Source organism: Patagioenas fasciata, chromosome 1, assembly GCF_037038585.1.
Source record: "Patagioenas fasciata isolate bPatFas1 chromosome 1, bPatFas1.hap1, whole genome shotgun sequence".
NCBI lineage: Eukaryota > Metazoa > Chordata > Aves > Columbiformes > Columbidae > Patagioenas > Patagioenas fasciata.
This window is the reverse complement of record NC_092520.1, coordinates 153,005,902-153,021,513: the sequence shown is the minus strand read 5'-3', so window position 1 is coordinate 153,021,513 and position 15,612 is coordinate 153,005,902. Positions and strand designations below refer to the sequence as shown.

The following is a 15,612-nucleotide window of genomic DNA, read 5'->3' as shown; positions in this document are numbered from 1 at the left end:
TACAAATAAAGGAACTGATCTAGTATCAAATCCCTCTAGTCCATCACCCTCTTGCTTTTTTTACATGAGGTTTTTTTAGCACTTAATCATTCTTACCACATTCCTTCCAACCCCCTCTAATGGCATGCTAGCCTTTTGTGAAACGATGGGATCAGTACTCCAGATGAGAATGCACCATTGATTTATAAAATGACACTTTAATATTTTCCATACTGTGCTTTCTCCCATTTGCTATGCATTTAATATCCTATTATCTTTTTTTGTTGCTTTTTCATCAGAGGTCTTCACTGAAATCTTCACAACACTGTCTAGCCCCTTCTCTAAGCAGAAGCTTTTCTTGCAGGATTCCGTATGGCATATGAGTAGTTCAAATGCATTCTTTCTAATAGGCACTATTTTGCATACATTTAATTTGCTGGTTTGGCCAGCGCTACTGAAGTTGATCATGATTTTCCCTAAACTGGAGCAGTGCAAATAATTTTGTGTCATCTAAAGAAATAGATATTTACCCACGATTCATCCACCTCTTTTCAAGTGCATGTATGGGTACGCACGCAAGTGTATGTGTGTGCACAGAGATCTCTTTATTAAATTTCTGCAGAGATGCTATGAAACCTTGAGATACATTACAGTTACCCTGGTGCTCTAATGAAAATTGACCTTTTGAGTCCTTCCAGGGTTTTCCCTTTTTTCCATTTTTCCTTTTTCTTTGCCTGGTCTTTTACCTATTGATCCATGATAGGGTTTCACCTCCCAAGAGGCACTTTGGAAAAGACCTTTTGAAAGTATAAATGAATGATGTTGACCATCTCAGAATATGATCTTCCGGTTTTTTTATAATAGTGCCATTTCAGCAGGTTTGACATTTATAAATGTGATTCTCATTGCACTGCAGTTTCCCAGAATTGCCTTGGGAGCTATTTTTTGGATGTAAATCATGGAATCATAGAATCCTGGAATGGTTTGGGTTGGAAGAGATCTTAAAGATCATCTAATTCCAACACCCCTGCTATAGGCAGGGATGCCTTCCACTAGACCACATAGCTCAGAGTCCTGTCCAGCCTGGCCTTGAAATACTTCCAGGGACAGGGCATCCACAGCTTCTCTGGGCAACCTGTTGAGCGCCTCACTGCCCTCATGGTAAAGAATGTATTCCTTATATCTAATTTAAATCTGCCCTCTTTCAGTTCAAAGCCATTGCCCTTTGTCCAATCACTACATGCCCTTGTAAAAAGTCCCTCTCCAGCTTTCTTGTAGCCCCCCTTTAGGTATTGGAAGGCTGCTTCAAGGTCTCCCTGGAGACTTCTCCAGGTTGAACAACTCCAACTTTCTTAGCCTGTCCTTATAGGAGAGGTGCTTCAGCCCTCTGATCTTTTTCATGGCCATCCTCTGGACTCACTTCAACAGGTCCATGTCCTTATGCTGGGGTGCCAAGAGCTGAATGAAGGACTTCAGGTGGGGTCTCACGAGAGTGGAGTAGAGGGACACAATCACCTCCCCAAACCTGCTGGTCACGGTCCTTTTGATGCAGCCCAGGATAGGGTTGGCTTTCTGGGCTGCAGGTGCACATTACGGGGTCATGCTGAGCTACCTGCAACCTCCTGTTGTCTTGTGCATTAATTTTCTACAGCCATTTTGGTTTTTGCCAGCCACTCAAAACTTAGTTCAGTTATCTACCCCACCAAGGTACTGAAAAAGAGAATTAAGTGCTTCTGAAATGATTGTTTTATTGCTGTGCCCCTGCTTTTAACATTTCAACTTCCAGTAATGTCTCTTTTTGTGTAAGAGTTGAAAACTCAAGTAAGTTACTTAACTTGGCAGTATTGTTGTTATCTTCCAAATCTGTTCTGGTGTCATCAGAATCACAGTGCCCAAAGATCATAGTTTAGAAATGCTGCTTTACAATATACATGCAGGATACACTGGGGCCCGAGTCCTGTCCTTTTCTTACTACATGCTCACTCAGGTTAAAACACCAGAGAATTTGATACTAGCCTTTTGTAAGGGAACATAGAAGAACAGTCATTGCACAGTTGGCCAGAGGTAGGAAAAATCAAATTTGAAGAATATTTTGCATTCTCAGTCCATTTGTCTCAAAACTAAATATAGCTGCTAATTCCCAATAGAAATAAAGATGGTGACACAACTGGATAGATGGTCAGATATGTGAGGAGAGATTCAGTAAGTTCTGAAGTTTCTAGATCATGGTCCACAGATCATTTGTAGTTCTCAAAGCATTTGCTGCTTCTCTGCAGAGATACAGTTTTCACTTGGTGTCAGTTCCTCTTGGTTTTGACCACAATTTTGCATCACAAAGGGACTATCAAGATGAAGGAAATCCTTGACAGGAAATTTTACTTAAGCACCTCTTGTCACTGAGAATTTAGACTGGACTAGTGGGAGATGTGGTTTCTGCAGTTCAAAATGAGAAAGAAATTATCTTTTTTTTTTTAGGATGCATACTAAGAAAATGCTTATGAATCTCTGACCTGTTACATTTGATTTCTAGGTAATAAATGAAATAATTTTTTTTTTTTTTTAGTGAAATTATTGAGCTGTATGAAAGTATGTTCAGTTTGTAGGCAAAGAAAAGGTGATCATTATTAAGAACCAGCATTTGTCAGAATGATGCAAACATCTTCTGTTGGCAAAGCTCAAATCTAAACCAAAAAGAAAATCAGAGGCAAAAATTACTGTTATGTGATGTTTGTAGAACCAAGATACTAACAGATATGTAATTTGTAGCTAATGGTTTATCACTCTCCAACTCAACGCAGGTGTTACAACTGCTTTACCTTGGATGTTGTTGGTAGCGTAGCTTTTGGTACTGAGGTGGATTCTCAGAAGAATCCTGATGACCCCTTCGTTAAGAATTGCAGAACATTCTTTGAAATGTCTTTGTTTAAGCCTCTCCTCATTCTAATCCGTGAGTATAGTCTACCTTTGTCTACTTATTTATGGTAATTTTCTAAAAGTCATTCTCAAATTACAAAATATTCTGAAGCAGGAGCAGGAAGATGTATAGCTAAATTAATTTCAAGGTGTTCAGAATGCAGTCTACAGGCCAAATATACCCTTGAGATTTCCACCATACAACTCTCATTACTATTCATGCAACTTCCTCCAGAAACAGAGAGTCTGGGAAAGCAATGCTCCAGGTTGATCTGAGTGGAAGGATTCTAGGACCTGTAGTTTCTACGATATTTCTTGTAATACAATTCCGCATTAAAACAGAGTAACTGCCCATTGGAGACTGAGAGTAAAGTTTTTGTGCACTCTGTTTGGTAGAAATTGAAATCCCGCCCATAAACAACAGTGGGCTAATAACTGCCTAAAGAGAAGAGGTGGAAGAGCATAAGCAGATAGTATAAGTCCTGCAAATTCTTATTTGAATAGCAACAGCAGCCTGGCTGATGGCTATAAATGATAAAGATGATAAGTGCTAGCACAGGCTATCATTAAGAGAATGTATTTATTTTCAGGTGGATAAGGAACACAAGAACGGGGTATAAAGCCATTTGATTCTAGGACATGAAAGTTAAGGATGCAAGATGATGATGGCCTAGTTAAATGCAAGGGCACTAAGAATTGTAGCTGAGGAAGCCGCAGAATAATCGAGGTGGTTGAGCTTTTTACCATCTTGCTATCTAGACCTGCTCACAGTAGTGTCAGGTGGCACAGTGGCAAAGTTTCCTGTGCCCATCTGATCCTGCTGGCATTACAGATTGCACCTGTATTAGTAGCACATGAATTGTTTCCTTCTGGAGTTGTGTATCCAAAATGTCCTGGGGTTAATGTTTAACCTGATTGCAAAGTGTGATCTGTGACAAAATTCTGAAGGGACAAAAATGTGCCCCTATATGCCTAAGACCATGCCCTTCATGAAAGAAATTTTCTGTAGGGTTTGGTGTTGGATTCCTTGGTTAATCTCTTTCTGCTGCTATGTTATGTGGTCTGAATTTCCACATTGCATTCCCTGTTGGCAGCACAGGGGCTTTCTGATGACTGATTTGTTAGTCTTAAGCTGTTCATAAGTCAACAGGGTGTTTATTAAGATGCAAGACTTTACTCAGGTTTCTAGTTCCTGGCTATAAAGGCAATGGACTGGAGACCATCCTTGTGATCACATCCCACTTTTGGAGTCTGTGGCCTGTTTAGAGAAGCAAAAAAAAAAAAAAAGCAAATGAGTATCCTAATATTGGAGAACTGTAAGTGAGAATGACTACTACACAATTTCATGGATCAGTGCCATAAGCTGCTAGGCTAGTTCAAGATCCCTTGCCTTCTATATATGTCATTGTTTGAGTAGGCAGGGAAAATAATTCTCCCTTTTGTTGTGGTGGCTCTGTGGCATTGAGAAGCTGAACTGAAATCCTGAGGCATTGTGGAAGCAAGCTAGGAAGGCATCTGTCTGGCAGGGGAGTCCCAGCCAACATGGAATTTCTAAAAGAAAATCCCTTACCAGCCTATACGGGTGGAAGAAAAAGAAGGGGAGGGAGAAAGAAAGAGGAAAAAAACAGGTTTCACAAAAGTAATACATCCCACTTGATGAGTTGTATAATATTAATGGAGGAGGATATTATATGCCTTTACAGTCTGTTTTCTTCTTTAAAATCTCTTACAGTTTCTTTCCCATTCATAATGGTCCCATTGCTTCGGATTTTGCCAAACAAGAAACAAAAGGAACTAAATGGATTTTTTATCCAAAGCATAAAAAATGCAATTGTCTTCAGAGACCAGCAAGATGCAGCTGAGGTAAGGCTATTTCTGTGATAAATATATGGATAAGCAAATATTTTGAGGAAAAAAATGGAAGTGGCATAAGCCTCAGTTGAAAAAGCAAACTCAGTCTGTTTGAACAGTCAAAACAATTTAGTGAATATTTTGTTCATTTTTAGCTTTACGTTCCATCAGCCAGGCTTGGTGTTGATGCAGAATGCTTAACACGTTACAGGAAAGAATGCTTCTCTTAGTGTTTCTGTTCAAATAAGGATGCGGAAAATGTTACATCTGGGATGACTTTTCAATCCACTTTTTTAGACCCAGAAGGAAGGATTCACTCTGTAGAATTTTTTCTCATCTTGAGGTCAGGTGTTTTCTCTATGCTACTTTTCCTTAACGGTCAGAGAAAAGGGAGCCCCCACTGAGTCTTTCAACCCAGTCATTACCTAGGAGCTGAGACAGGTTTTGTATAGTCCTGTGACAGTTCCTATTGCTTTTGAAAATTGAAAGAACCTGAGTGTTTGGTTAAGAGCACACACTTGATATTGAGATGGCTAAAGAGAAAAGTGGTAAATTCTGCCTGAAGTATGTAAACTAATCAGTATGTGTTATTAGCAAGTCATTTGTTACCCATGTATTTCTCTTTTGTCTGGACATAAGGCAGGTCTGGGTTTTGTTGTTGCTTTGTTTTAATCACTGTTGTTTTATGAACTGTCTGAAAGCACATGTATTTTTATGAAAGTCTCTCTATTTTAGATACACAAAGCATTTGGAATGTAGGCATGTGATTCAGTTCTGTAATACGAAAATTCTCCAGGTCTGCTTGTCCTTTTGGACCATTCTTTACTGCAGAGTGTACATAATATCCCTAAAAATAAGTTAACCACTTAATTATGGATGTGTAGTGAGAAACAAAGAATATCAATGAGAATTCCATTTTAAAGGTAACTGAGACAAATTCTACATATCAATCGATGTGAAACACACTACAACATACACGCTAAGGAGCTGTTAATATTGAAAGAGACGTTTCTTACCAGTTTGAGATGAAGAGCAATTCTGATGTGTTAACAGCACAGGTGAGAATGGATCCTCCCAACTTCTCACAGCATAGACTCACAACTGTCACCTTTCAGGAGAAAAATTGATTTTAGTTTATCCTACCTTACATCTAGGACACATTTAAAAATCAATTTGATTTTCAAAGATACTGCTGCTCTTTGCTGTGTTGCATGTTCTGCTCTTTTTCTTTGACTTTTTCTGCAGAGAAGCCTCACTTCTGTATCTGTTGTGCTTTATCACCACATGCTTCTGGTCTTTCCTTCAGCCCACCTTTATGAGTCTTTCCCCCAACCAGCTTTTAGGTCTTTGTCTCCATCCTTCTTTTCATCCAAAAGATTGTAGACCCCACTGACTGCCCACAAACAATTCATGATTCATAAACATGATTCCTGGCCCAGACTGAGTGCTGGAGGAATATTTTCTAACAGGGATGGTGTATCTAAGCTGCTTGTAGGCACCTCATTTCTAGTTCACAGATCCAATGTGAACTTCTAATGACATATTGGTGTGGCTGTATCTATGGAGAGTTTTGAATCAAATATTTATGCAAATGGGTGTCCATGAAAAGTCTATTCTGTGTATCAATTATAAAAAGATAAAAGGGAAAATTAAAAAAGATAATGTGGATTAAAACAAGTTAATGTGTTCACTACTATTAGTAAAATGCAGTGTATTTCTGTGGCAGTAGCACTGAGGGCATCAATCATGAGCTAATTCCTTCACTATACTAGAGATGGTCACTCCCTGAAACTGCGGGCTAAGATGAAGTACATCAGGTGGGTATGGTTAGGAGAAAACACAAAGAAAAGCAAAATTGTAGTGACAAGAGCAGGAGGCAGCATTCTCTGCATATGCAGCCTGTTTGCAGGTTTTGGTGGTAGATGGAGCAGAGGTTTCAGCTTAAATTGGAAGGTAGGTTGGGAGGTGCTGTAAGAGATAACACATGGCAGTAGCTGCACAGGAACAGGGCAGTGTGGCGGAAAGTGCAAGGCCCGTGTTTACCCTAACAGGGTATGCATGAGTCCATGACTGGCTGTGGTCCCACCTGCTCCAGGACTTCTGCCTTAGTTTGCAAAACTGGCATATGGGAACTGTTTCAAATGCTGGGAGTTAGACACTTAGGACCATATTTTTGAGAGCGCATTAAGTCCCCTTTGCTGCTCAGCATTATTAGCATGGCTTTTACAAATGGCTGAAAAATTTGGAGCTTCCTTTTTTTTTCCCTTTTCTTTGCCCATCTCATTACGTGCTCTTAGAATTTTGACGATTTTAGGTAGGTGGCACATGAGTCTTGTTACAGATATAAGCAACTTAATAATTTGCCAGGAACACTGAAATGGTATGTGAAACACATCAAAATGCAGCTGTGTCCAATTTAATGCAGAAATGTAATCTGTAGAGATTAAGTGTCCCAGATAGCCCCACGTTTGAAGGAGAATTACGTCCTGTGTCCTAGGTCTCAAATGATGAAATGTACCCACTGAAGTCACTCAGAGTTTTGGCATTGAATTTTAATGAGGCTGAGATATAACCGGTAGCTACTCGTTCTTTGTGCTAATAATGGGAGCTATAAGCGAAATCTTACGGTCTCCCTGTGCTGCATTAGACCAATGGGTATTCCTTAGGTTGCCATATTCCTAAATGGTACATTGTGTATATCTTTTACTCCTCATTGATTTTATCACATTAAAAGTGCCTTTTTTTTTTTTTTTTAATTTGGAGGCCGGGGGTGGGGAGGGGAAGAAAAATTTTTTAAAAAGAAACAAGCTGAAACAATGAAAAGCTCCATGAAAGTGGTTCAGCTGGAGCTTGTCTTCCTCTCATCTGCAGCTAACATGAATGAAGAATAAAGAAAGGCCAAAAAACAATGTGACAAGCAAAGACAGCCTGTTATCATCCCTGTTCTATCAGTAAATGAAACAATGGTTCTGAATGCCTAAAGGTAATCCCATGGGCAGATAGTCATTTTGCAGCCAGGTTTAGATCTAATAATGTGCTTGCAGCTTATATGAGATCTGTGATGTCACTTTCTCTCATCCCATCCGTTGGTGCTGCAGATGTCATTTTAATTATATATTATCTTTCTGTGGTCAGTCAAATAATTTCAGTCCTGGTTATTTCGCTTATTTGGCGTATGTATAAAAACATTTAGTGGTAGTACTTTAGAAATTTTAATATATTACATTTATTCATGGATTCAAATTATTATAAAATGCTTTTCCCATTATTTACAAAAGAGTAAATTCATCCGGCTCAGAAGAAACAGCACAAATTTAATGCACCACTTAACACCTACTTTGAAGACTCCAGCAGGATTTAAGTGTTCAAATACCTTATCCTGATTATCTGCCCAGGCTTGAATTTTTCCCTTAGGCAAAATGTTTCCAGAAACAGGGCAGATAGACTGTTTGTTTACTTCAATAAATGATAGTTTGATAGATTTTCATTTAATAATCTGATATGTAAACCATTATTCATGTAAGAGTTGTTTTTTTATCATGTTATAGCTCAGCTCTTAAGCTACCATGTTGTTTCAAGTGATGATACCTAGATGGAGAAGTCTTTCATGGTGCTCAAAATGAGATTCCTTTCTAAAACTGCGGGTTGAAACTAAGCCGCTTCAGAAGATGAAAGGCCAGATTTTCATTTGTAATTCATAGTCCTAACAACAATTGGAATGTAACTATTTAAGGATATTGCAAAGCATTATTTTTTGAAAAGCCAAACAGATCTGTGGGAAAGTCCAGTTTTCAAAATACGTGCCCTTTAACAAAGAAAACTGAGAGTTCACAGAGCCTGCAACACATTCTTCTGGCATCTCCTGATTTTTCCATTCATACTGTCTGCTCTGAATGCATAATTCAAGGTCATTGTTCCATGCCAGGTAGGTAGTGACCTGATGATGTTTCTGATGATGATCAGCTGTTTCTTGGTAGTCTCAAGCAGATTTGAAATGAAAGGATGACAAAGCACAGAGAAGTGTCACCAGAACTGTATTCATTGACTTCTCGGTTGGCAGTTTAGTCAGTGTGGCTGGAGACCTGTATGCTATCTGAATACTTTTCGTGTAAGTACAGGGCAGACAGAAGGAATCATAGAATCATTTTGTTGGAAGAGACTCTAAAGATCATCGAGTCCAACCATTAACCTAAATCTAGCACTAAACCATGTCCCTGAGAACCTCATCTATACATCTTTTAAACACCTCCAGGGATGGTGACTCAACCACTTCACTGGGCAGCCTGTTCCAGTGCTTGACAACCATTTCCATGAAGAAAATTTTCCTTGTATTCAATCTAAACCTCTCCTGGTACAACTTGAGGCCATTTACTCTTCTCCTGTCACTTGCTGCTTGGAAGAAGAGACCAACGTCCTCCATGCTACAACCTCCTTTCAGGTAGTTGAAGACAGTGATAAGGTTTCCCCTCAGCCTCCTTTTCTCCAGGCTAAACAGCCCCAGTTCCCTCAGCTGCTCCTCTTAAGACTTGTTCTCTAAACAAGAAAAGAGCGTGAAGGCTGTGCTGCTGTAAACCATGCTGCCCATGAGCCACATGGTGTAAGCCACCAAGAAGCTGCATGGTGCTGTCAGTCCTGGTGGTGATCTAACCTGCCATGAACTGGTATGGCCCTGGGATGCTCTGTACTCTGTTGTGCTAGATCTAGATCAAAACAGACTTTCCTCTGGACAGCAATTGCCAGTGAACGATTGCAAACTCCCTCCAGTTTTCCCCACTTCTCATCCTTATTCATACCAGTCCTTTTCCCGATCCCTGGCAAGTAAAGCCACTGGCTGTGCTGCCCCTCGACCACCCACCCAACCAAACAGGCCTGAGTGATTCCTGGTGTGCAGAAATCCTTCAGTTTTTCAGCATCAGCCATGGGAGCCTAAAAGGTTTGGGAAACTGAAGTCTGAGGAAGTCTAAAACTAAGCTGTTTAAAGGCTTGCTAAGGGGAGAGAGCTGCCCTTGCACTACTGGCTAGCAAGAATAATGTACTATAAGGAAATAGTATCTTTTAATATCTTTCTGGGAAATGATGGCCTGGCCACCACTTCTGTCTCTGGAACACTGATTCCCACGGAAAAAAAGTGCAACAAGCTCCCCTCAATGCTTTACCTAAATAGAAGAGGGGCATGTCTGTGTGTACCTGCATTCTGTAGGATAAGGCACAATCTGAAAACCTAATTACTGTGGCACTCTGTTCTTTTCTCTTCCTTCCACAGCAGTACCCTGGAGTTTTTGCTTTTCATGAACTAATGAACTATTTTATTCAAGAGCTGCTTGAAATGAGTTGAGCAGAGGTAATCCTCATGAAAAAGTCTGATCCTCTCCTTGTCAAGGGAAAACTATACAATTACTAAGAAAACTTAGTTAAAAATTTGCTAAATACTATGTACATTCCAGGAGCTATGTGTGTGTTTGAACTGTGGAAATGCAGTACAGATGTTAGAAAGTAAATATTTTTCTAAGGAAACAGCAGATGGGAGGATTAGACACCTTCTAATAGTGTGCAGTTTTCCTGCCTTTGTAGAAAACCAAGCAGAACTTGTTTATATTTGAAAGAAGGTGGTGTCCATTTAAGGATACACACTACACAGCAATATTAAATAATCCATTTTTATTGATTTATCAGTCAGTAAAACAAAGGATCAGTCTGGTCCTTTTGTTTGTCTAAGTCTGTAGGAGGGATGCTGCAATTCTTTTCTTCTGGGCTGTTCTTATGGTTTGATTATGTCATTATCCACTGCCTTTGTCGGGTGGAAATGTGAAGTGGGCTTTTCAGAAAGGTAAATGTGTGTCTTAAAGATACAGAGGGAATTTGTGCTAAATATGGGGTTTGATCCCAAATCTCAAACCTGTATCTCTGCTGTTTTAAGCAGAAGAGTGTCGTTCTGCTAGAATATGTTAAACACCTTTTGAGCATTAAATCCTGGTGTCTGTGCTTGGGCAGCATGCAGTGATTCTCAAAAACTGGCATTATGTTAAAAGGCATTTTAGTTATTCACCTTTTTTAAAAAATCAAGCCATTACTGATTGCTTTTAAAATTGTGTTCCTTCCTTCCCACGTTTGAAGAAAAATCCTTTTTTTTCTTTTTCCTTAAAGATGTAATGAATTTTATAACTTCCTCAGGATTTCTTAAGTGGACGTTTAAACATAGCAAGGCCTCAAAACCTTGAATTGAGATGGACTTGAAATCCCCATTACTTTTTGTCACCAGTTGAAATTTCTTGATCAGTCTGTCGTTATCTTTCCCATGATGAATTGCAGGCCTACGAAATGTGGTATTTTGGTTTCAGGCCTGGGCTGAAGTGTCTGGCTGAGGTGCTTTCATCATGAAATGCAGTTCTGCAGTCTTTCTGCTCAAAAGAGATCAAGGACAGAATAAGTAACGAGAACGGTGACTTTCTCACCTCCCTGAGGCGTGTTGATGGGGGAAGCAAGAAGAGTTTTGCATTACTGCTGCATCTGTCCTGGTTCTGCAGCCCAGCACACCCTGAACCCAGTGCTTTACCAGCACTTCAGTCACAAGAAAAGAGCAAATGTCTGCTCGGTTACCTGCTGCCAGCAAGCACGTACCACATCTGCTTCCTACCGCTCACCCTTTGCTCTTATTGCACCATTTTTACTGCCTCCTTGGTTACGCATCAGAGTACTTTATGGGTCCTAGACAAGGAATGGGCAGATGGTATAACATATATATTATCTGCCCTACTCCAGCAAACTCTGCAGCAACCGTAATAAAATAAACTTGACATCTGGGACTCTTTCTCCAATACCTCCATCCCTGCCTACTTCCTTTTAGCCTTTTTCAGCCACTGTTGTGTATCTTCATTTCTTCTTCAGAGGGTGACAGGAGTGGTGTCCCTGTTAAATAATTTGTACGTCCCACTTAAGGTACAACCTGGGGTCCAAACTGCCATCATACACATAAGCAATCTCATTGACTTATTGGAGCACCACTCACATGCTTCAGTTTGCAAGAACACAGGCTTGTACCAAAGGATGGAAATAAATTCAAAGGACCAGCGTATTAATACCTATTACGGTGATGAAACTTTTGGTTATCCAGAGTTGCCAAGAATGATCTTGCAGACAGTACTGAGCAAATGTGAGTATCTATGCAGGAAAAAGCTAACCTCACTTTCTAAGACATGTGGTGGAGCTCTTTCAGAGGACCTTCAAATAATGGTATCTTTTATCCTTTCTGGGGAGAACAGGGGAGGTTCAGACCCTCCCTATAGCAGCATTAATCCATGGGAAGTCATTAGGCCAACAGGATGCCTTCAGAGTTACAGGGAGGAAGGACTTAAAAGCGTCTGTCAATAAGATATGCATGCATTTTCCTCCTGTTTTCACCATCCAGTGCAGGAAGTGAAGATGGACATTTAGCTTTGCTAAACTACAGCATCTGAGAAACATCTCTGAACTGAAAAGGGTGGGATTTTTAGTGTTGAAAAAAACCTTTTTTTTTATGCGGAGGAAAAATAAATAAACCCACATGCTCGGTTGTTGGTAATGTCAAGGGTTTCAGCGACTTTTTAAAATTGTGTTTATATGGTAAAATCAATCACTTAAAATATTGTTTATAAAAAATCCGGGCCAAAAGATAGCTTAGGGACTCTTTCAAATCATGTTTGCAGTAATATTTTTCTGAAAAACTGGAGGAGGAAAGAATTAAAAGTCAAACCTGTCTTTTTCAAAGAAACCACCACATCCTTGAAGGGGAGATCAAAAGAAAAGTGCTTGTCTTTTGGTTTTTGTTATTCTTTGGCCAGCCGTACTTACACCTCCTCTAGGTGCTGGTTATTGTGGCCGTATCCTGTTTTTCCTGTTCTTGTTACTGAAGAGGAGGGAGCGGTCATGGCTCTGTTTTATGTGTCCATAAAAGTAAGAAGAGCAAGAGCTCATTGTCCTTTGAAAGTGGGATTCAGCAAACCCTGTTCTGTGTCACGGAGCTTTATGGCAGTTTGACCAGCATAGGTGAAAAACGGAGGATGAGAAAGCCAAGAAAAAGGTGGTTATTCCTGGGCCTGGGTCTCTTGCTTCGCCTCTGCAACCCCACCCAATGATGAATTTTTTTGCATTATGTTCCCTTATGATGGCAAGGGGACGCTGTGCTTGTTATTCAGAGAGAAGTTTGAACATTGAAAATCCTGTTTATGCCTGTGGTAATTCCCTGTAGGCAATAACGTCAGTGCTGGCCACTTGTCCCAGCCTGATCCTGTGCTAGTAATGAGTATTCGCAGCATGCATTTCAATGTCTGATTAAATCTTTCTGAAAGGCCATCTGTTTGAGGAGGATGTGGCACAGGCTTTAGTACTTTTTATACCTAGTACTCAGTACTGCTGTTTCATGACCTTAGACATAAAGTCTGTCCCTTGGTTAGTTAGCATCTCACCTGATACTCCAATCAGAGAAAATAATTGGATCAAGGCTGTTGCAACCTGTTGGGTCTCTGTGTGTCTTTGGGGAAACATTCCTGCGTGTTGGGTCACAGAAGTTACACAGACCCAAGGAAACCTTGCTATGTCCAGGGCTGAGAACAAGGTGTCTGTTTTCTGGAAAGGGGGTAAAGCATCTCCAGCTGCCTTTCTTTTGTAGCACTCAGGGCAGAATCTGATATAGTCATAGATCTATTGATACATGCCAAATCAGTCAGTAAAACAGCCTTTCTGTAGTATGTGCTCATCTGTGCAAAATATCCAGCCTAATCAATGTTACATCTGTCTTTCGGGGTCATTTTCTTATAGGCTTGGAAGCACAGTTTCCCTTTGCGATTCCCTCAGCATAAAGTAAATCTTCTCCAGTGTGTCTTTTCCCACTTCTTGTAATTTGCTTTCCTTTACAGTACTGTCTCTGTATTCATCCCACTGGCTGAAAGGAAAAAAGTTGCTTGAATTGAATGAAGCACATTCCCTTTCGTTTTTGACTTCTCCTTCTTACAGTTTCTCATCTTTTCTGTACATTACCCTTGTGGTCTGCCCCTCCCAATTTTCTCACAAGATCCTGCTTTAGGTCACGGAAAGCCCTTCCCTTTTTTCTGCTTAATCTGTCATATGGTCTTCATCCAGGGTGTGGGGTTTTCAAATCAGCAAACAAAGGGAATCTTGCCATAAAATGAAATCATCTGGAGATTAATTTTTTGCATAGCAGGGTGGTGGCCTTTAATGTCAAGGTGAGATATCAGATCTAATCTTCACTTACATAGCCTCCCCCCCCTTTTTTTTTTTAACTTACTTTTACTTTTGATCTAAATCTGCAAGGGATCTGTTGACTGGGCCTGTGAATTTTCTGTATTTCTTTTACCTTGCCATTCAGAGCAATAGCATGTTTGGGTACTTTGTCTCTACAGACAGACTTTCTTCTGACACATTTAACTAGAACATAGCACCTAAATTCTTAATTTAGAAAAAAATCACAGATTTACTGACCTAATTACAATAAAAGATCTTTTATTTTCTTTGTCATTTTAAACATTGTCAGTTTTGTCTTTCATATTTCATCCTTTTTTTAAATTTTATTTGTTGTAGGTTCACCATGCTTCCTTCCTGAGTTGCTCCCAGAATGAGGAGGGGAGTTGCAGTGTTTGTGGTTTTAGTGGGTGATCTTTAAACCTGTCTCTGTAGTCTCTCTGTGTCTCTGTTTCCCTGCAGTGACCTCTCTCAACCCCATGCACTACCTTCTTTTTGCAATACAGCATGACCTTTTCTGAAGCAGTTATGAAAAAGCTACTCAATGATATTTCATTCTGGTTGAACTGCCTTGTCCATCTGTTGGCATGTTTTGATCTCTTGAGGCTTTTCCCTTGATCTGTCTCAACTGCTGGTATCTACTTTGCACTCCTTTGATATTTCTTCCTTTTCTCTTTTGTCTACTCACCTTAGCAGATCCATACTTCTACTATAAGAGACATCGACATCTGCTCTTGCCAACAGGAGAGACATTTATCTGGTCCATGTCTGGATGTCAAGCACATGAAGTTGCGTTTCTTTGGAAACTGGTGGCAAGTCAGTTTGACCATCTCAATGCGTAAAAGTGACCCAATTCGTTTACTGGGGCAATTCTCTTCTTGCCACCATGCCCAGCATGTCCCAGGGGCTGCCTCTCCTTCCCCAGCTTGCTGGAGCCAGCAGAGCCGGAGGCCTTTGCTAAACCCCAGCCGCTCATGATCGTACCTACATTTTGAGGATAACTTAACATAAGAGTTACTTATCGTGGAAAAACGACAGATTGTCTGTCACTGAAAGCACTGAGGAGAAGCTTTCGAAAATGTGCCCTTGATGTCAGCTGGCTGCGAGGCAGGAATCCCTCTGCTTTTTGCTAAAGAACAGCCAGAATGATTGCAGTGATTCCTCTCCCTCCCCCAAAAATCCACCTAGGAAATCTTACATCCACGCAGTCAATGGCAGCTTTGCCCTGGCTTCAGAGCCTGTGACTCTGCATGACTTTCTCCGCTTTATTCGCAGTGACTATCCACTTTTGCCTCCCACTGGGATAAGCAAGCTATACCTAAGCGAGACAAAGACTGGAGGGCACCCGAGCACCTCCTTTCTCCCTTCAAGAGAAATATACACTTTTTAATAATGTAATTGCGATTAAAAACATACCAATTAAAACGGGCTTTTTAGCAGGTCTCTGGGGAGAGGGAGCCATAATTCACATTAAAATGTAAAGCTTCAGAAGCAGGGAAGGCTAGGTGCATTGCAAGTGCCCAAATATTCAGTGATTTTAATTACAATGGAAACTTGATAAATTGCTTTGTGCCACAATCCATTATTAACAGCTTAATGAATATCACTGCTGCCTGTTTTAAACTGCTCCACAGT

At 40.3% G+C, this 15,612-nt stretch overlaps 1 protein-coding gene across 5 annotated transcripts in view; it reads left to right on the top strand.

Moving 5' to 3' along the window:
* The window catches only part of TBXAS1 (thromboxane A synthase 1), a 250,975-nt gene that overhangs the window by 155,078 nt on the left and 80,285 nt on the right, over nt 1-15,612 (top strand). For all 5 annotated transcript variants that reach the window (XM_065852977.2, XM_071798152.1, XM_065852991.2 and 2 more), the window contains 2 exons: nt 2,778-2,926; nt 4,625-4,755. In XM_065852977.2, coding sequence (XP_065709049.2) covers nt 2,778-2,926; nt 4,625-4,755 — 280 coding nt within the window. The remainder of the gene's footprint in view (nt 1-2,777; nt 2,927-4,624; nt 4,756-15,612) is intronic.